Source organism: Choloepus didactylus, chromosome X (genome assembly GCF_015220235.1).
Source record: "Choloepus didactylus isolate mChoDid1 chromosome X, mChoDid1.pri, whole genome shotgun sequence".
NCBI classification, from domain to species: Eukaryota; Metazoa; Chordata; class Mammalia; order Pilosa; family Megalonychidae; genus Choloepus; species Choloepus didactylus.
The window spans coordinates 172925787-172946695 of NC_051334.1; the positions used below are offsets into that span (position 1 = coordinate 172925787).

Here is a 20909-nt window from a genome sequence, read left to right on the forward strand (position 1 = left end):
GTATGGCAGGGGAGAGGGAGTGGTTCTGTTACAGTCCAAGAAAATGACTTTCATCTTTTATTACCTGCTTCAGTTCTTTGACCTCATCCTTCAAGGCATAAACAGTGTCAACAAGGCTCCTAGAACATAGAGATAAAATTCAGAGAGTAATTGCTAGCACTGATCAATCAATACTTAACAATACTTAACAGCAAAAGCAGATGTACAGAAACACAGCAGTGGATTTTCTAGCTGATCCATATAGTTACTTGGGAATGGGATTGCTCTAAATCATTCCAATGACACAGGCACATTAAAATGCCATATCATTGTACCTTTTCTGTACACCCTCCTGCTTTGCCACTGCTTCCAAGCTCGGGTGAGTAGAAAACCTGAGACTCAGGTCTTTCACAAGGTCTTTTTTTGAATTAGAGAAGTTGTAGGCTTACAGAAATAACATGCATAAAAAGCAGAGTTCCCATATACCACTCTATTATTAACACCTTGCATTAGTGTGGTACATTTGGTATACAATTCATGAAAGAACATTTTAATAGTTGTACTACTAACTATAGGGGTCACTCTTTGGGGCAGGAATGAACATCTCCACAAGGCCCTGCCTCTCCTACGACATATGTGCTATGGCACTGATCTGACCCTGCATGACCTAACGTGACACAAACTCAAGGGCATTAGATCTGGAAGAACTCTCTTAAAATATACATATATTACCAAAAAAAAAGGATAAAGTAGTCTGGGTTGTGGGACAGTCTTCTCCTCTCTGTCACTCTCCCTCAATAAGGAGTTTGGAGATCTGAGTTCCAGTTTTGATTCTACCCTTTACTAGCCCTCTAACCTTGGGTAGATAGTTTCCTTCTCATTCTCTGTTGTTCTCAGTTTCTTTACATACAAAATGGGGACAATACCACGTTCTCTGAAAACCTCACAAAAAAATAGCTGTGATAATTATTATGATACCTATCATCATTTATTGAGTGATTACCATGAGTATAAATAAGCTTTTACACTGGTTTTTCCATTTAATCTCAGAATGACTCTGAAAGTCTTATTATCATCTCCATTTTATAGATGAGAAAACTGAGGCACAGAGAGATAAAAGAACTAGCCCCAGCTTAGGAGCAGCAGAATTGGGCATTGAACTAGGACTGTTCTCCTGAGACCAAGTGCTTTACTATCACGCTGCACCACTTCATATACCAGATGTAAAAATACACAGACGATGCCAAGCACTTTGAAATATGCTGTTCTATGCAAATTCAGGCCTGACTTCTGAAATGACTCAAGTTTAAACAAATTAATTATTTGACTACTTTGTATTTATTTTATGAGCCCTACGGTACTTAACCTGATTTTCCCCCATTAGGTCACACTCACAACTGTGCAAAGGCAGGCCAGAGACATAATTTCCCCAAACCTCAGTTTCCTCATTTGTAAAAGTGGTGAGAGTAATGCTTATCTCACCAAATTGCTATAGGATTTCAAATGAGGTCAAGTATGTGGAAGTCCAGTGCCTGGCTCAATAAATGCAAAGAGGCATCCCTCTGTGCAGGAAAACTGGTGCTGTGGCCTTTGCGGGTACCTCCTAAGCACCTTGCTATACAGGCAGGAGGTGGCTTCAGCAGCAGCCACCACACTGAGCCATTCCAGAGTGTTCTGATCTCTCTGCATCTCCTTCTCTCTTCCCCTTGTTCGAGGGACAGTCCTCCCAAGGCTACCATCTGCATGCCCAGCTAAGAAGGGCCATATTAAAAGATGAAAAGGGACTATCTTTCAGTGCAGGCTTTACAAGAGCCACACTGCCCTGCCAGAACCTCCTTTCCAGTCCCCAGACAAACAAGCAAAGGTTTAGCTTGCTCCACTCACTTTTCCTCGATGATGGTCTGGCCATTGCTTCTGGTTTCTTCAATGATGAGCTTCTCTTCTTCGGGGAGTAAGACTTGTGGAACAGAATCTTTGCGAGCACCTACAAACAAAAGTTGCAAGACTAAGGAGAAGGGAGTGTTACTAGCAAAGACTATTTATAGGTGTTAGCTCTTTTCCACTATTGTCATTGACAGGTCTTTGTTGGTAGCATGGTGCTACTTTGCACCCAAGGTACACACACCCAACATTTGCTGACTAAATCTTCCTGACACGAAGAATTCTAAATGGCCAAATACATTTGTTTCAATCAAGAGGGGAGGGGAGCACATTTTGTAGACCGAGAAATAATGTGAGGGCCACTGATAATACCTGGCCTCAAACACAAGACTCCCATCCTTTCTTGCTTTGCCTCTCCCAGAACAAATAGCTGGCCAGTGATTGGTCTGTCCCTGCACATCTCTAGGGCGTGGCACACCACATCCTATGCTATGGTGTTATGTGCTTTCAGTAAAAATCACATCGAGACTAACACTGCACTGGGACACAATGTGTTTAAAGAGCCCGGAAATACCATTCTCTCTCATTTGTTCTCTTCACAGTCTTATAGGGTAAGGTGGGGTCAGTTAAGACTGATCCATTTTGGTCAAGGGTAGAGCAAGATTGGGAGATGTCACATCAGCATCTAAAATGTAGGTGTCCTCACCACCCTCTGCGCAGATGGTCTCCAGGCTCAGGAAGACGTGACAGAACAGACATAGGGCCTACCAAACAGCTCTCCTGCACCCCCAAACCGCCCCCTCATTTCTAGATCCTTCCTCTCGGAGCTCATAAATAAGCTCAATTCCCTTGATCTTCGGTCTCCCCGAGCCACCACCCTTCTCTCTTCTGAGACAAGTTCCTTCAGAGTTATCCACACTCAAGTGATTGGCTAACTGGCTGTCCAAAAGGGATTATTATGGAGTATTCATTTCTTATGCAGATGCAAAAACCTCACAAAGGGTACCTTGAATTTCTATAATAATGGAAGACAAAAGACATAATTAATGTGGCCTGGCTTTTTCAAAAGCACAAGGATGAATCAGAAACCATCATCTCACTTTCAATTTGTAGCTTGAAAGGTGTTCAGGGAAATACCCTCACCTAATAGCTCCCTGATAGTTATAACTTTCTACATTTTGAACAGCCCCTGCTAAGCAGCTACATTTTCAGATTTTCAGAACAACTTTGTAACTTGAGTTGGGTGAAGCATTGCTCTCTTAAATATGCAGCTGATCAAAGATAGTATTTTGACTTCCTTTCCAAATCTGCCTATAAGAAGAGATTAGCATCAGTTCACAGGCACAGGAACTCTCTGGGCTCTTTAATTCCTAACTAGTGTTGGTAAAGATATCTGTGTACTTCAAAGGAAAATGAGTTTTTAAAATTTTTTTTCATTTCTATCACCTCCAACCTTTTGTACTCTTGCATCTCTCTTTCTCTCTGGGTGAAAAGAAACAGTGGGTAAACAAACTGCTTGATAGCTAAAACCACCTTATCTGAAAGATGCAGTCCTGCATGGCTCCTTTGCACCAAATCATCTGCTTTACACACCCTGCAACCCATCTGGGTTGCTTTTCTGTTTTTGTAAGAGGCAGTGAGCAGTCAAAAAGAAACATAGTTAACTAGAGAAAGTAATTTGGGGAAACCTACTTGAACCATGGCTTTGTTGGAAATTTGCACTGGTACAGTAGGCTTCAATCACCTTAAGAATCTGAGCATCTTCTTCCAGAGCAGCTGTACCTGTCGGATTTAATTAATAATGACTTTTCAGAGAAATATATGCCTCTTGACCCTCAAAATGATGTCATGCACCCCATTCTCAGGCACTGGCTTGTCTGACCAGTGGTGTATCTGAAAGGCAGGAGAAAAAGACAGCCAAGGCTCATGGTGGAGCATGAGTGAAAGCATCCCCAAGGAGCACTGGATTAGCACCAGTGAGTTCAGCACAGAAGATAGCCTGCTCATGAAGCCCAGAGCTCTAAATTGGGGATTCTGTCAGCTGTCTCTTAGAGGACACAATTAAAGCACTGAGCTTGATGCTGGTTTCAGTTCTCATTCAATACAGCACAACCTTCCTCTCCTTTACATTTCAAGGCTCACCTTCTCTAGGAAGCTTTCCCCAATTAACCCCACCCATTTTCAAACCAACCAACATAGTCTTTGACTCACCCTCCTCACCTACCCTCCAACTCATTCTGGAAGTTACTGTACGGTAGAACCCTGGTTAACATGCTCATGTGCACACCCAGGTGTAGGGTGAGTGATGAGAGATGCAGAAGCTGGAGTCCAACAAAGATTAATTCAAACTTTATCTCTGACTGATACATACTTACTCCTAAATATGTGTCCCAAAGTATCTTGCTCACAGCCTTATAGCCAAATCTGCACGTATTGATTATTTGACTGAATTTGCAGTCCATGTCTAATCAATCCATGTTTCTGGATGTCAGCAGATTGGCTTCCTGGCTGAGAACACTACTATGCATTAGACTTCCAGAAGGATTCTGGCCTTCGGATCTATATACTCTATCTCTGTACAGGAAAATATCTCAGGCATCAGAAACATATAACTTGATGCTGAGATCAAATTGCTCTAATCATTTGCTTTTTAAAAATTCTCATGTTAGTTCATTCATAATTGACTTTCAGAAACTACAAAACACATACTTTTCCTAATCACATATTCCTCCTCCGATGGCTTTCTTTCGGTCTTTCTTTTATGAAGAAACTTCTTCATCGTTTTGGGGCTTTTACTAGACTCCTGTAAGGATAGAGGTTTTTTAATGAATAAAATCATTCCCAAAAAATAATACTAAAAAGAGCAAATGAACTTTAAATAGACTGCCTCTCTCTTATTTTGATCGTCTCATTTAGGAGCGAATCAAAATTTAATACTATTCACAATGAAAATGGCTCCAATAAACTCTAAAAGGTTAAATAAAACAGAGGCAATGACATTAGCTTCTAAATTGCCATAGGGATGGTAATAAGAATGGAGAGTGCCTACTGAAGATGCACCAGATTCTCAAGGAGTCCAAATGCCCTTAGGCAACCATCTGCAGAGAAAGTAATGGATGCCAACCCTAGAGAAATACCAGTATTCCTAACTTGGTTCATGCTCTCCACTGATACAGCCTTAAGGGAATTAAATAAACATTGTAACTACTAATGGAGTGTGCATCACTTTTTAAAAAGCTTCAAAGTTGTTTATATATTTTTCCTTAGCAACAGTCACACAAAGAAGAATATGATTTCCATTTCTCAGATGGGAAAATTAAAGCAGAGAGGCTAAGTCATTTCCCCAAGGTCAACAAGAAGAGCCAAGTGAAGCATTTCCTGATAAATAATTTTAGGTTAGGAATAACATACCTGCAACCAAGCTTAGACATACATATATAAAGCTACATTTTTAATTAGTAGATAAAAGCAACATGATTAATGAATTTGCTTTTACTTTATGAATAACCAGCAGATCTAAAAAGTGCTCATTATCAATATCAAGGTAAACAGATTAGAATCTTAGACCTGAGGAAAAAACCCTAATGGTCATCTTATCCCATTCTCTGATGAACATATTTATGTGATGAATGGGTAATAATTAGTACCTTAAAAATATATGAAACAAATAATTTAATTTCTTCCACATAGCCACAGTGGTTCACTTAGACTCGAAAACAGACAGACATGAAAAACTCACAAGTAACAAATAACAAGAACAATAGCATTAAAAAACATAGGAAAACAGACATGTTAAGGGAGTATAAGAAGACATTTTCATATGTAGTTCACAAAAGCCTGCTTTTTGAACAAAGTACTTACATGTCAGAATTGCATCTTCAAATTTTAGTCACCAATTGTAACAAGGGACAAAAGAAGCATAAAAGGAAAGCTTCATTCATAAAAGGTTATAGCACAAGCATTATGATGTCATGGTAAGCCAAAGATATTGTTCTACCCTTACCTTTAAGATATAAGACATCCTCTAAAGTGAATATGTAAAGAAAGAGAAGATGAGCGTGAGAGGTCAATGATTATAATGACCAAATCCATTTATCAATAATTCTAAAACAACATTTGAAATGTTAGTGTTATCATAAATTACACAGAAAGAATATCATCACGTTTCCCACATTAGTTTCAGGTGCAATATCATCATGCAGAAGCCCAAGGAATACAATTCTGTGCAGTATAACAAGTGCTGAAAATAACTGAAATACACACTACACAGTAAGAATATATTAATAACTCTCTTCTCCCAGCAGTATCAAAGTGATCATGCCTTAGTTTTAATAGATTAGTTTTGTGAAGGATTAAGTCAACTTTACCCTTCAAGCTCACCTTAATTTGAATTTAGAAACTGACAAATACAAAAGATCCATCATTAAAAAGGGGACCTAGGTAACTGTGAAATATCACTCACAGTTAAGGTAATCAAAGAAGAAAATTGGCTGATTGCAGAAATTACAGATCAATTTCCAAAGCAAATCTGTGGGACTGTTTCCTGGTCAAATTTTGAATATAGGAATATCATAAAGATTCAGCTCAAGGCTTATTTCTCCTATCATGTATGTATGTACATTTGAAAGGATCCAAAATCTCCAGGTTTCAAATGTTTTCTAGTTTTTACTGCACTAAGAACTGGAGGCAATGATTAATCAAAACAGAAAGATGTGTTTTAAATCAAAACAAATTCTAAATTTAGCTAAGTCTGCATCACTCATCAAAACACACATTAGGTATAGAAATGTTAAGTTGCCTTTGCACCGTAATTCTAAAATGCATCTTGTAACTGTCACAAATCTAATCTTCACTCAACGAGACATATTTAAAGAACAGTTACTAATAAATGAGAAACTTTTCTGAAATCTGAAACAACCAGAAATAGGTTAGGGAAAAAACACTCTTTGGATGGAAAAGGTAAACAAAGCAAGTGATTGACATTTCTTCACTGCAACTTTGAGAAAAAACAAGCAAACGAATCTTGAAATCCCCACACTACCCAAATACCAAATGTTCTTATCTAGGGTTGTCACTGAGAAGCGTCTTTTCAAAAGACATTTCTTTCATTAAATTCTTTTCTCTTTCCAACTGCAGCAAATACCACTTTCATAGTTCAGAGTCACAGCTTGGTCCCCTAACACTTTACTGATTTAGCTGAACAGATCAAAAGGATCCAAAATGCAGAATTTGCTCTGCTTGGTTGGAAAGTCAACTCTAACAATGTAGGCACTTGTTTGAGATGTGTGTACACTGTTATTAATTTATAGAATTATCCTAATTGTTATAAAGGTAAACCAAGAGGCACTTCAGGAGGAAATGAAGGAAACTCAGGCAGTGCACATAAACCCTGTGGATGTTCAATAAATATTTGTAGATGGACAATGGGGGAAATGGAAAATTAAGAAAACAAAATCAATGAGACTAACAACTAAAGACTGACTGACATGTAGCATCTGTCATAAATTCCAGAACATTCCCACAGAACTATTTGTAATAAGCTACAAAATTAGCTTGTCAGAAGTATTTTATACCATATATAGCAAAATTACCTCTTTATAACCTAGTGCTGCTGATGGTCTAAGTGGAGGTGCAGGTCGTAGACAACTTAAACTCCACGGTTTTATAATTTGAGGAGGCTCCAAGGGTCCTCGGGGCTGTCCAGTAGAGCTAAAAGACTGGGAAAATGTCTGATGAGATGTTGGCAATCTGCCACCTGAAAACAACCTTGTGCCACAGAGCAAGAGAATAACAATAGCTTCATTGGATCTAACACAATCAGCAAAACCAGCCATAGAAAGGGAAAGATAGGAAAACAAAAGTCTCCAGTTTGAGAACTGATACTTTCAGTCATAGATTAAGGAGTCTCTAAGGAACAGCACAAAATTAACTCAACATCCTATGATCCTGGCCTCTCTCTCTCTGTCTTGGAATGTCATTAAAGTCAGATTCTTTTTTCCTCTGTAAGGGAGGAAAGTTGAGTAACAGTTAACATTTAATGAATTTAATTATGTGTTTGGTACGCCAGTGCTAAAATAGTTTATTTCATCAGAGCATCCTTAGACCTGGATTCAGCAAAGTGAAGCACCTAACTAGTAATTGGAAAAGACAAGATTTGAATGCTGGTCTGATGCCAAAGCCCATGTTCTTTCCACCACAACATATGGTACTCAGAACTGGAATTTTGGCATCACAGGTTCTGAGTGTTAACAGATAACACTGCATATCTTTCATCTCACTCATCAAGTACAATAAAATCCCATCGATTCAGATTCCATGAAGTCTAAATTTGGGATAACTCAGAAGTTGGCAGTGATAAATGTTTACCTTTGAAGAGTACTACTGAATAAATGTGATAGTATAAATGAGATTAAATGGAGCCATTTATGATGGTAAACTGTTTAGATTTAGCACATTAATATGACGTTATTATGAGAATAATGGTTGCTAATTAAGTCTTGTTTACTCATGAAAGCATCTTAGCAGGACTTCTGGTTAGAAACACTATATTAGCAGTTAGTTGGAGTAAGTTAATACTGTCAAACAAAACTACATACCTCTAAGTAAAACTTTTTACTGATTTTATGGGCCTTTACGACCCAAGAAATCTGAATTGGTGAGGTTTAACTGTACTGCAAAAAAAAAAAAAAAAAATGGGTAGTCTAAATCTAGACTCCCAAAGACTAAAGACATGCTCACTGCTTCTGGTAAGACTTTAGCAGGCAGAATTTGGACAGAAGACTCAACAATCCCTAGATAGAACAAATGGACTACTTACAGAATGAGCACTACATGATGATGATGATGTTTTAGATAACGAGCTACAAGAGGGAGGTCCTCTGATCAGCCTGTACAGATGCTCCAACCATTCCTGGAAGTCCTGGTTGTTGTTACAATGGACCACAATTCTCTCCACTATGTTACCTGTGTCACCCGATTATGAGCATTTGAAAACAAAAGCAGGGAGAACCTTGAGCTTGCCTTGTTGATAAACTTACTTCAGGCAAATAGGACTTGGGTGTCTATTTTTAGGAGTTTCCACATCTATAGGATAACCCTACTTAAACTTATACATCAGGAACAGATAAGCTGTGATAGTAAAGTTAAGAAATATTCACATTTGCTTTATAAAATTGTCCTTGATTGCCACTGCTTACAGAATTTTAGAAGTAATATAAAATTCCACAATAAACAAAGTCACAATCCAAAAATGTAAGTATGTCCTCTAGGTACATGGTTCACCTAGTTCATAGTCTAAAATGAGAATATTACACTGGGTCCCCCAATATCAAAGTCGGAACGAGGTCAAACTAAGGCTGGTCATGAACAATGGGCAAACACTGAATCTTAGGCTCCCCTGTTGGGAGAGAAGAGGGTAAGGTCTTGGGTCATTATTCCAGTCTCAGCCATTTGGCCACATCTGTGCAAATAGTGCAGCCATTACATGTAAATCACCCAGGCCTGGCAACAGGGATAATATGCCAAAATGTCAGGGAGCACTATCACTGCCCGGCATTTTACTCAATTTGTGAAGAAAGTTTCATGGCTTTTCAGCACTCTTTAGAAACACAACCAAATCTTGCTAATTCCTAGGCTGATGATAAAATTGCTGATAAAAGTCCTCATCTTTGGCTCCTCTACCACCAGGGAACAGAGAACCAAAGGGAGAGAAAATTACATTTACATCAGTCCATTTTGTTATTTCTTAGCTTGAATAAGTAGCTCTCATGCAAGAGAAGATTGAAACTAATGGCAAAGCTGAGGCTTTTGAGTGACCGGAAGTCATCTCTGTTCTAACACTGTGCCCTAATTATCCCAAGCAAATGGAATATCCTTTACCATGCCCCTGTAAAATGTGCCCCTGGACTGTAAGAAAAAATGGCACTTATTTATTTAAATCCCACTTCATTCCAAAAAGGATTTGAAGTAACTACATGAAAAAGAGAAAATTACTTACCTGTGATTTCAAATGTGTAGTCATTCCCTTCAATTTCATCTAATCTAGTCATCACCATTCCTGCTACTGGTATTTTTCCCTACCAGAAAAAGAATGTGAACATCAATTCTGTGGTTATACGTGTCTCTGCTTATTTCTGTTGGATTTTCTGACCTCTCAGGAATCACTGCTGAATTATGGCAAAACATATTTCTTTGGTATGTCGATAGATAATATGTTTCCCTGTTCTAAATTTTAATCAGACAAGAAAGCAAAGGGAAAAACATTGGTTGTGTTTTGCTAACGCACTCTAAACCATAAGACCAGGATTTACAATCAGTTTATTTTTCTAACACATTTTCACGAGAATGGTAAACAAAATAAAGACGCTAGTTTTATGAAAATTTGTAATTGCAAGGCCAAGTTATAATAGGGAACGATAACTTATGATACTCAATATTTGGAGAGCCAAAACTGAATTTCTTAAGGATTTGAATGACCTGCCTCTTAGAAGACCTAATCCCGTGATGGGATTGTAATGATAACCATAGCAACAGGTCTCAGCTTTATATTTTCTCAGTGATAGTTATATAAGCCTGGAAAATGCTGCTGCAAATTTATCTAGTTGCAAACTTAGATTCCTATTTCCACATTCATAATCTAACTCATCACCAGAGCAGGGACAATCAGGATAAACTCATTACAGCTATATAAAGGTCTTTCATCTAAGGAACATCTGCTCTTAAAGCTGTTTAATTACAACGAAGGGTCAGAACATTCTGCCTCTTCTGGCTGGAGCTTTTAATACTGCAGTGGAGACACTGCATCTGGATGGAAACCTGTTTCCATTCTGGGTCCTGTTATTTGTTTTGTATGAAATCTACTAACCTGGTAGATGAAGCCACTCATCCGAGGACTTGCAGATAACATTATCAAAACATTCGAAAATAACATAAGGTACCGCTCCTCTTTTTCCTAAAATGAAATGAAAAACATTAAATGGAGAAGAGAAATTGGACATTGTTAAGAATTTCTGGAATCACTGTTGAGTAACATAGATCATATATTATCAACTGAAGTATGAAAAGTGATTTTTTAAAAAGCTGTTCTACTTAAAAACACAAAAACCCAAAACTAGTTTAATTTTACTTTGCAGTGGACCTAAATCCAGTTTCTCTCTGCCCTTCCTATACATAACAGTTGAATACAAATAGCCATGCTTGTTTCACAAATATGTAAGCCAGATAACGTCACACAGTTAATGCTTCTTGCTCAAGCTGCAACCAGTGAGATGTGCTAGTCCTGAGCACAAAATAAGCCTCCAGGGTTACAAAACAATAGGAGGATTTTAATTTGAAAAGTAGCAAAATGAAGGAGTTTTCAGATGATAGGAAATTTATTAAACTCTAGTATGTACACTAAATTCTTATTCATAAAATCATTTTTAATCACTAAGAACAGGATAATTATTGTACCCACGTAAAACAAAGAGGTAAATACTTTTCTTCTTAATGGCACCAAAAGAAAGCTTAAAAATGAGAGCTTTTCTGCACCCCTTAAACAGCTATGCAATTAGTAGATGCAAAAATGATCTATATCCATCTCCTTCCTCCCATTTGAAAAGAGCAACCCTTCAAGGCAAACTTTTCCAAAAAGGTTTTTACATTCTGTCACATCTCTTTCCCTTGCTTAGTTTGCTCTTCCAGCAGCCTCCCTGCTTCACTAGCTTTTCCTCTTTTGCCTTCAACATAAGCACATTTAATAAGCCTTTGCTTGACCCTGTAGATCCTTACACATATTACCCTATTTCTTGACATTTTACTGCCAAATTACTTGCTGCCTTCATTTTCTCCCCATTGATTCTCTCCATAACCCCCCCCCCCCCCGCCACTGCTCTCAAAGGCATCAATAATTGCCTTCTAGCAAAAATCCAATGGCTTCTTCTTGGTTCTCGTACTTCTTTTTTTTTTTTTTTTTTATTAAATTCAGTTTTATTGAAATACATTCACACACCATACAATCATCCATGATATACAATCCACTGTCCACAGTATGATAACATAGTTATGCATTCGTCACCACAATCTATCTCTGAACATTTTCCTTACATCAGAAAGAACCAGAACAAGAATAAAAAATAAAAGTGAAAACAAAACACCCAAATCATCCCCCCATCCCACCCCATTTGTCCTTTAGTTTTTATCCCCATTCCTCCACTCATCCATACACTAGATAAAGGGGGTGTGATCCACAAGGTCTTCACAATCACACTGTCACCCCTTGTAATCTACATTATTATATAATTGTCTTCAGGAGTCCAGACTGCTGGGTTGGAGTTTGGTAGTTTCAGGTATTTACTTCTAGCTATTCCAATGGTTCTCGTACTTCTTAACCTCCGAACTTTCTGCTGCACTCAGCTCACTGACTACTTTAACTGCTTCTCCCTGAATTTCCATGACACCACACTACCCTGGTTCTTCTCTGCACCTCCTCTTTTTTTCTGGCTCTGATTCCTTCCTCTCTTCACCTCAGAGGTTTATCCTAAAGGTATTAATGACTAATAGTTAGACTCACTGGAATAACTTCCCCAAGGGTATCTGCATTTTCAGTGAGATTGTTCATTAAACCAAAGTAATGAATCTCTGACAGAAAGACGTCAAGGAATATAGGAAGGAATATATTTTGGAAGAGGGAAGACAATTTTAACACCCGATAAACCATACCAGGGGCATAATTAACCTTCCTCCTCTACCATGTCCCCTTCTTAAAAGAAATAATCCATCTTGATCCCTCTGTGTTTCTCTCTGGAGATATCTAATCCCTAAGATGGCACTTCTGTTAGTGACATCCAAATCTTTGACTCAAACTCTGACCTCTCACCCACATTTCCATACTATTTTAACAGCTGCCTAGAGGACATCTCTACTTGGATATCTATAGTCACTTGAAAGTTAATGGGTCTAAAATTACATTCATAGTCTCTTTTAGCCCATGGTTCACCACTTCCTCCTGACCCTCCTTTCTGAATGTGTCTCCGATTTGCCCCCTACACTCCATTCCCTTTGCCCCTGTCCTAGTCGGGAGTACTTATCACTTTCCATCCCAACTAGTCTTTCAGTTTCTCGTCCTATCCCCTCCAGACTTCCTGACATATATGGTTGTCAGTTTAGGTATCATAGACACCTCTTCTATCAAGCTTTGCTACTACTCAGGAATCTTTAATAGTTCACTATTGCCTGATGCATCAATCTGAACTACTCTTCCCTGACATCCAAGGTTCTCCATAACCTGGCTCCATATGACTCAATCAATCTTTTCTTTCACTATGCCCAACATGCTTCCTCTGCTCCTGACTGGCCACTTTCCTCACTGTCCTGCAGAAAAGTCACTTTCCTGTTCTCTCCTGAGGCAAGAATGACCTCTACTGTCCAAATTCCTCCCCTTTTCTCTTCACGAACCTCCTCAAGTCCTATTTCCATAAAGTCTTCGTCTTGATCATGACCTTCTTCAAGCTCCGATGGAATCTATTGTTGAGATTGCACAATCTGGCACTGACTATTTTGGTTTGTTTTCTAGTCGCAGCTTGCATTTTAATTTGTTTTTAATGAATGCTTTAAAGACAAGGGCCATTACTTATTCTTTCCTCCTATCTCCCACATCACCTAGCAGAGTGTTGGACAAAGAGCAGGTGCTCAGTTTCTCATCTAAATGTTCTAGCATTTGACTTTGATGGAAGAATAAATAAAGGAAGAAAAATATGAAAGATGGAGGAGATGGTTTTGAGATTTGAAACACCTTACCTCACATGTTCCATACTGCACCATTACTTGTGACATAAAAAGCACATTTCCCAAGGTCTTAATGTCCTCCCCTTCCCATGCCTGAATAGGTTCAGAAAGTATCTGTAACTCCAGCTGTTTTCTCTTTCGCAGATCTTGGCACTGCCCCTGCAGAACCAAAGCAGAACATAATGGAATGGGAATTCATATGAAACAGACCTAAAACAAGATGAAACTAAGATGTGGCTTTTGACTTTCAGATTCCCACTGAGTCCCCTATTCCTCACCATGAGTCCCATGACCAGACATGTTTCTGATACCCAGAAAGATAACGATCCACTACCCTAAATCTCTAGCCTAGAGCCCCTAAAGTTTTGTGAGGAAGAGCTACATTTCATTTTGTCAAAACATCAAGATAAAATGGTAGGTGGGACTTGTTGCTTCCTCCCTGCAGGGGGTATGGGAAGACATGTAGCAGAATCACATCAATCAGAGCTAGGAGAACAAGTAATAGATTCAGATTTGCTGGTCAGCATCCCTACTCCACCTCCTCTCCAACTTGTTCATCTTTGACTGCACAGTGCTTTAGCTTAAAAAGCGATTTATTTTTCTAAAGTATGCCCAGTCACCAACCAAGTAACCTCTTGATAATGATAAAATCCAAGAAAAAGAACTCTAGGAGTTATAGAAAAAGAGAAAATTAAATTCTTCATATTATAGCAAACAGCAAATAAAATCAATCTTTTAATGAAAAATATGTACTGTTCTGTACCTTGTTTATGGGCTAGTAGTAGAATGCTCTAAAAAATACACTAATTTAATCTTTATTCCTAAAAGGAATAAAATTTCATGATGACAAACTGAAAATACAAACCAAGAAGTCATCAATTTACAATTTGCCAACACTATGTGAGATATGAATACAATTTGGGCATGTGGGTGGGTGTATATATTTTTTAAATCACTACTTCAGAAAATGTGAGGTATTTTAAAGTAATTTAACAGCATTCTTTCAAAACTGAATATGAACATGAGCATATGGTTAGTTTGTTACTGTATTTCCAAATGAATGTAATAGTTTGTAGGGATTTGTTTTTTTTTTAATCAAATTTCTTCTGTTGCTTTCAGCTAAATGGAGACTTCAAGAAAGAAATTCACTGTATACATATTTATGAAACCACCTACAGTGAGATTAAATATGCTACAACTGTCAAAGCAAATTTTACCATGTGGAAAGTGATCAGCAAGAAATTTGATTTTAAAATTTTACATTCAATTTACATAGGAAAAAAAAGTAGGATGCAGTTTATAATAAATGCCATGGGTTTCAGAGGGCTGTTCTATTTGATTGAACTATATAAAACTGCCAGTATTCAACCATTTTTGATCTATGACAACAGCAATTTTAACCTAATACATTATTCTGGTTTTCAACTTGCCGTTTAACCATGGGCATGTCAGTTATTGATCTTTTCTAAAGCAGTAAAAACGAGGTGATGATGAATGTTGCATCACAACTTTACTTCAAGGATCAATAGCTAAGCATGGCTCCAAATCACTTAGAATGTTACAGAAATGTCTAAAATGGAACTAAACTTAATCAAACACCCAAGATAGTCTTCTTTCCTTGTAAAATGGAACAAAGTTGTTTTACATCAATGGGTTCAAGACGACACATTAACCATCATGCTTCAAATACAAGATCACAGTTATCTTTGAATAGCAATCTATGTAAAGCAATTGTATTTTTTTATCTTCATTTTATTGAGATATATTCATATACCATGCAGTCATACAAAACAAATCGTACATTCGATTGTTCACAGTACCATTACATAGTTGTACATTCATCACCTAAATCAATCCCTGACACCTTCATTAGCACACACACAAAAATAACAAGAATAATAATTAAAGTGAAAAAGAGCAAGCAATTGTATTTTAGTAATTTTTTTTTCCTTTTAGATTTGAAGGACTTCTTTGTTGTAGGCACAGAACAAATTCACACTTTGTGGCATAAGTAGTTGAATGCAGTATTGATGTCAATCAGATGAACTATGAGTTGCACAGACATGAGGTGAGCAACATGGGGGTAAAGACAAAGATAAAAGGAAACCCCCCACCTACACAGCAGTGCTTAATGTGGCAGAGACTTCAAATATGATTGCTTTATCCCCTCAGCCCGGCAACCTTTCATAGGTAAGCATGATTTTTGGAAGGCAAAATTAAGTGAAGCAATTGCCACGATACTGTCACTAAAGCTTTGTGTTTCCATTCTAAAGACCTTTGCTCAAGGAAAGAAAGGTTAGACACAAATCACTCTTTTAGGAACAAGACATACAAAATGGAGATTTCTAATTTTAGAGCATCACCTACCATGAGACTTTTGAATGCTATGATTGCTTTCAGAATATCCTGATGATCTGGATGAGTATCCTATTAAAATAACATTTTAAAACAGTATTAGAGGAGAACACATCAGTGGTTACCAGGGGCTAGGCTTGGGAGGAGAATGTGACTACAAAGGGATGGCAAGGGAGAGTTTCACAGGGTGATAGGATTGTTCTGTATATTCTGTACCATGATGGTGGTAACATGAATCTATGTGTGTGTTAAAATTCATAGAACTGTACATGGAAAGAAAGGCCAATTCTACTGTATGCTAATTTTTTTGCTATATTTTTCGTTAGGGAAGTTGTGGGTTTACAGAATAATCATGCATAAAATACAAGATTCTCATATGCCACCCTATTATTAACACCTTGCATTGGTGTGGTACATTTGTTACAATTGATGAAAGTACATTTTTATAATTGCACTGTTAACTATAGTCCAAGGTTTAATTTAGAGTTCACTGTGTAGTGCAGTTACATGCATATTTTTAAGTTTTTATTCCAGTACAATGTATGCAACCTATTATTTCCCCTTTTAACTGCATTGAAATATAGGATTCAGTACTGTTAATTACATTCACAGTATTGTGCTATCATCACCATTATCCATTATCATTGTATGATGGTTTTAAAATGAAAACAATAAAACTGCGTTTAGAATCACAGCACTCCCTTTATTAGGTGATTAAGAAATTAAGACAGTTGGTATTTGGTAGCAAATGGCTAAGTGTAGCTATTGAGGCAAGAGTTCCCATTTCCCTTTTTGCTGTTACACTTTAGGTAATAAACAATAATTTTTTTGGTGGGGCATCATTAAATCACGTTGTTAATAGCTAATATGAGGTAGGGAATTGTGGGAGCAGAGTGATGGTTACAGCAAAATCAATCCAACCTCATTTCCTAAAAGGCTTCCATTTTCTTTCAGCAGACTCAACAGGTTAGGGGAATAATATTCCAAGTTTCGTGCCACGAGTGCCTTCTAAAGCAAGACTGTTACATATGGTCCACATGTCCATGGTATTTACCACTCCCAAAAGTGGACAGGTTCAAAAATGGTTTTGAGGAATTCACGTCTCCATAGCTATTTATGAAGGAAAAGACAGAGATTCTTGGAAGTATATGTATCTTTAACCTTTGGAACTAAGCTAGTAGAATGGAAAGACAAAATCCACTGCTCAACCAGCCTTGGCTGATAAAATACAGAGCTGAACAGACTAGGGGTCAGACCCAAGCCCAGAATAGTATGGTTTATGAAAAGTAAGGTTGTGTTCCTTTATATTCAAACTACTCTTTATCAAAAGCAGCTGATAACTGAGAATTTCAGTTTCTACTCTACCCTTAGCCAGGAGCCATGCTAAATGATTGGAAAGCTGGGAAAGTATTTCACCCAGTGGAGAACTAGTGCTAAGGGTGTGCATTATCTGATGGTGGGAAATGGAAAGCAGCCAAAGACATGTGACCAACAGCAAATGGAGGCAGGGGTATGGGGGTCACAAACAGGCTCCAATACAAGGAACACCAAGTTAGAGAATCCAGGCAATAGGAATATCTGGGCCCCCACCCTTGAAATGAAGTGTCTTGTTTGTTCTTCGGCACTGAGCAGTAACAGAAACTGAGACCAGCAGTTTCTGGATTTTTGTGATAAGTGAGGAGGGGCCGACCTCAAACGGTTCAGTGAACTGGTTTAGCTTTTGGAAAGGCATCCAGAGGTCAGCACCTTCCCGAGCCCTAACTGAAGACTCATTCCGGCAGGCTTTACTCACCAGCTCCTCACTGCCTCCAGCTTTCAGGCAGGTCAAAAAACCCTGAGAATGTGGTTTTGCTCAGAGTACATGCTTTCAATCCTTACCAACGCTGACAAGCCCAGCAGTGTGCAATTTTTTTTTAAAGATAATCAAACCTTTTAAAACCTCAAAACCTTTCCCCAGACACAGGAAGAGCAACTAGGGTAAATGTAGCCTCACCCAGTGGACCCTCCTCTCCCACCCACACCTCAATCCTCCATGCATGATCGCGCAAGGAAGGCTGAAGGAGCTAGCCCTGCTGCTTGGTTTTTAATAACTAGAGAATTCTGGTTCTTGCTGAAAGATATTCAATTACCAGGCCTCACTGAAAATGTTAATATCTTCAAAAGGTTATAGCTATGCGACAACTGCTTCAAGTAAACTTGTAAGGTTATAAACAAAAAATGTGAGGGAATTTTGATATAGATGTACTGATGCAGAGAGAGAGAAATGAATCTTGAATTCATTTATTAATCTTTAAGAGATGCCAGAATCTTCCATTGTAATCCAGAGTCAGAAAGCTAAAGGATTGCAGTGCTCTAAAGTAAAAATACAAATGTTCTTTGTATTTTCTGATGTTATTTTCCTTTATCTCCCACAATAAAATTAGTTAACGGAATACCAGAACAATAGATGATTTCTTGGCCTGATTTTGATCAAACCATCTTCCATAGCTGAGAGGGCAGAAGAAAACCTAAGTCAGCAAGTCAGAACAGACTCCAGGGAAGCAGCAGGACTATGGCTGGGAGGAGAAGAGGGGTGAGGGAGAATGACCATGAATACTTAGTAGTAAAGAATGGGGGTCTCATTTTGCTGCATAAAGAGGAGGACAAGAAGCCTGGAAAGAGGGATGATTGGGTAAAGCAAATTTTGAGACCAAGACATATTCCGAATTCCTGAGCAAGGCTAGTTTGGAGGCAGATTGGCTGCTTCCTCCAGAGCAATGGGCCACATGTTGTACATGTGCTTAAAAGACTGACCTCCCCTTACCTCCATATGCCGTTCCAGCTCTTGCAAGAGAGTAGCATACTTTTCTAGTCGCATGAATGGTTTGCTGAGGCTTGTGGTTAAAATGAGGATACCTGGGCTGGATGCACCTTGATTTTGCATAAATTGTTCCAGATCATCACTAGGAAAAGAATAAATATAGTTTTGTTATTTCTGGGTTTTCCATATAAAGAATTATTAACCTAATATTATTTTACCGTATTTCATGCAATAAAAATTCGTTTCACTAGTCCAAATGCTGTGCAATTCATTTCAACTAAATTCAATAAGCCTTTATTCAGCTCCTCCTATGCAACCAGCATTGTGCCCAGCACTGGGGCTATAGTGGTGAGTCAGGCACTCAGGATTCCTGGCCTCATTTACTCATCCCACAATTATCTATTGAACATCTACTAACTACCAGGCTGTATTCTAGGTGCTGGGGATACAGCACTGAACAAAAAACAAAATTTCCTGTCTTTGAGGAGCCTGCACCCATGGGGCATAGAGTCTAGCAGACGATCTCAACATAAGGTTAAAAAATATTTTCTTAGTCATTTCAAACACTCTCATTATTCGCAGGCCAAATGCCAAGGGTGGCAACTCACCAAGTGCTCCCTATCACTGGAGTGCCCACTTGTAATGTTCTAGAATCAAAATCTGAATTCAGATATCAGTGTGCTTGTATGACTAACCACAAAATCTCTTAGCCTAGGATCTGAAACCAGTGCAGCAGGTCACCCAAACACTTCCATAAGGGAACAACTTGGTTAAAATCATTTAATATTTTATGAACTCTGTCCTGTAAATGTCTAATTCTAAGTTTGTGCTCTCTTTGCCCTTTAGCACCCTTCTAGACCATCTCCTTTCCACCAACAGGGATGCTGAGCCCTGGGGCCACAAGATTATTTTAATGTACATTTAAGCAAAATATAAATAGAGAAGGAAATCTACTGCCTAAAGGAAAGTGCATTTTGAAACTTCTACTTTATCACTTGATCCCTTCATCTCCCTGCTTGCCTAGGCATATGCAATCAATCACAAGTCTTTTTGTACCTGTCTATTCCTTTGCATTTCCACTGACACTGCCTTAGTTCAGGCCTTCCTCTCATCCCATCTGGTCCACTTCATTAGTCCAACTGGTTTCCCAGCTTCCAGGTTTTTTTTGCCTCCAAACCATCTTGCCAGCCACCACTTTAACCCAATTGTTTTCCTACTCAAGAACCTTCGATTGCCTACAAGATCAAGTCTAAACTTTTTAGACTCCTACCAGCTCCACCAATCTTTCTCACCACTCCACAACAGGAATCCTGTACTGTCAAGTGACCTACTTATTCTCCCTAGAACATATCTTAAGCAGTGGTTCCCAAATGTGGTATGTTGCAATAGGTTGTGAAGTGTGTTCAAAGAAACTTACTGTTAGTAATAATTAAGGTACAAAGGGGGTTGAGAATGGGATATATCATAGGTAATCCTTATTAAAAACAGACACTACCCTCCCTTGGGCTTTTGTGAGTAAGAGGGAAAGGGATGGAGTTTCAGCTAATACATCAGCAGCTTTGAGTCACTGCAGTGTCCCATGTGTGTTGAGGAATAAAGGGCTGGGAATCGCTGCCTTAACAGAAGCTGGATCACATCTGAGTGGTCACATATAACAATCAGTAGTGACCATTTTATCAGTTTTTGCAATCTTGCTCCAAAAGCTGCTGAAGGGAGGGAAGCACCCTGGACTTGGAGTCATAAACAGATTTGGTGACCCTGGGTGAGTTACCTGAGCTTCAAATGACTCATCTGTAAAATAGAGAAAAAAACCTACTTCCCAATAAAATTGCAAAGATTAAGTATGCAGTTTTGTAAGGCTACAGTTTCATGCTAAGATCCTTACATGCGTTCATTCTTGTTTAATATTCACAACAACCTTTCAACGTAGGTGTTAGCCCCATTTTACAGATGAAGAACCTGAGACTCAGGAAGGGTGAGTAACAGCTACTAAGTGTCTAGGTTGGGGTTCATAGTCTGTTCCATGACAACACACTGCTGCTCTACAGGAAAGTATTTTGTAAACTTTAAAGTAGTCAATAGATGCTCTTTTTTTTATTATTATTCCAAGACAAATACATTGCTAAAATCA

The 20909-nt window shown here is 38.4% G+C and overlaps 1 protein-coding gene across 3 annotated transcripts in view; it reads right to left on the reverse strand.

Moving 5' to 3' along the window:
• Window positions 1-20909, reverse strand: part of ARHGEF6 (Rac/Cdc42 guanine nucleotide exchange factor 6) — a 135566-nt gene that overhangs the window by 3521 nt on the left and 111136 nt on the right. For 2 of the 3 annotated variants that reach the window (XM_037821148.1, XM_037821150.1), the window contains 12 exons: window positions 18782-18920; window positions 15991-16050; window positions 13636-13782; window positions 10724-10810; window positions 9857-9935; window positions 8678-8823; window positions 7452-7589; window positions 5864-5884; window positions 4570-4663; window positions 3553-3642; window positions 1864-1963; window positions 65-119 (listed from right to left, as the gene is read on the reverse strand). In XM_037821148.1, the coding sequence (XP_037677076.1) occupies window positions 65-119; window positions 1864-1963; window positions 3553-3642; window positions 4570-4663; window positions 5864-5884; window positions 7452-7589; window positions 8678-8823; window positions 9857-9935; window positions 10724-10810; window positions 13636-13782; window positions 15991-16050; window positions 18782-18920 (1156 nt within the window). The remainder of the gene's footprint in view (window positions 1-64; window positions 120-1863; window positions 1964-3552; window positions 3643-4569; window positions 4664-5863; window positions 5885-7451; window positions 7590-8677; window positions 8824-9856; window positions 9936-10723; window positions 10811-13635; window positions 13783-15990; window positions 16051-18781; window positions 18921-20909) is intronic. The other variant, XM_037821149.1, reaches the window with a different exon arrangement.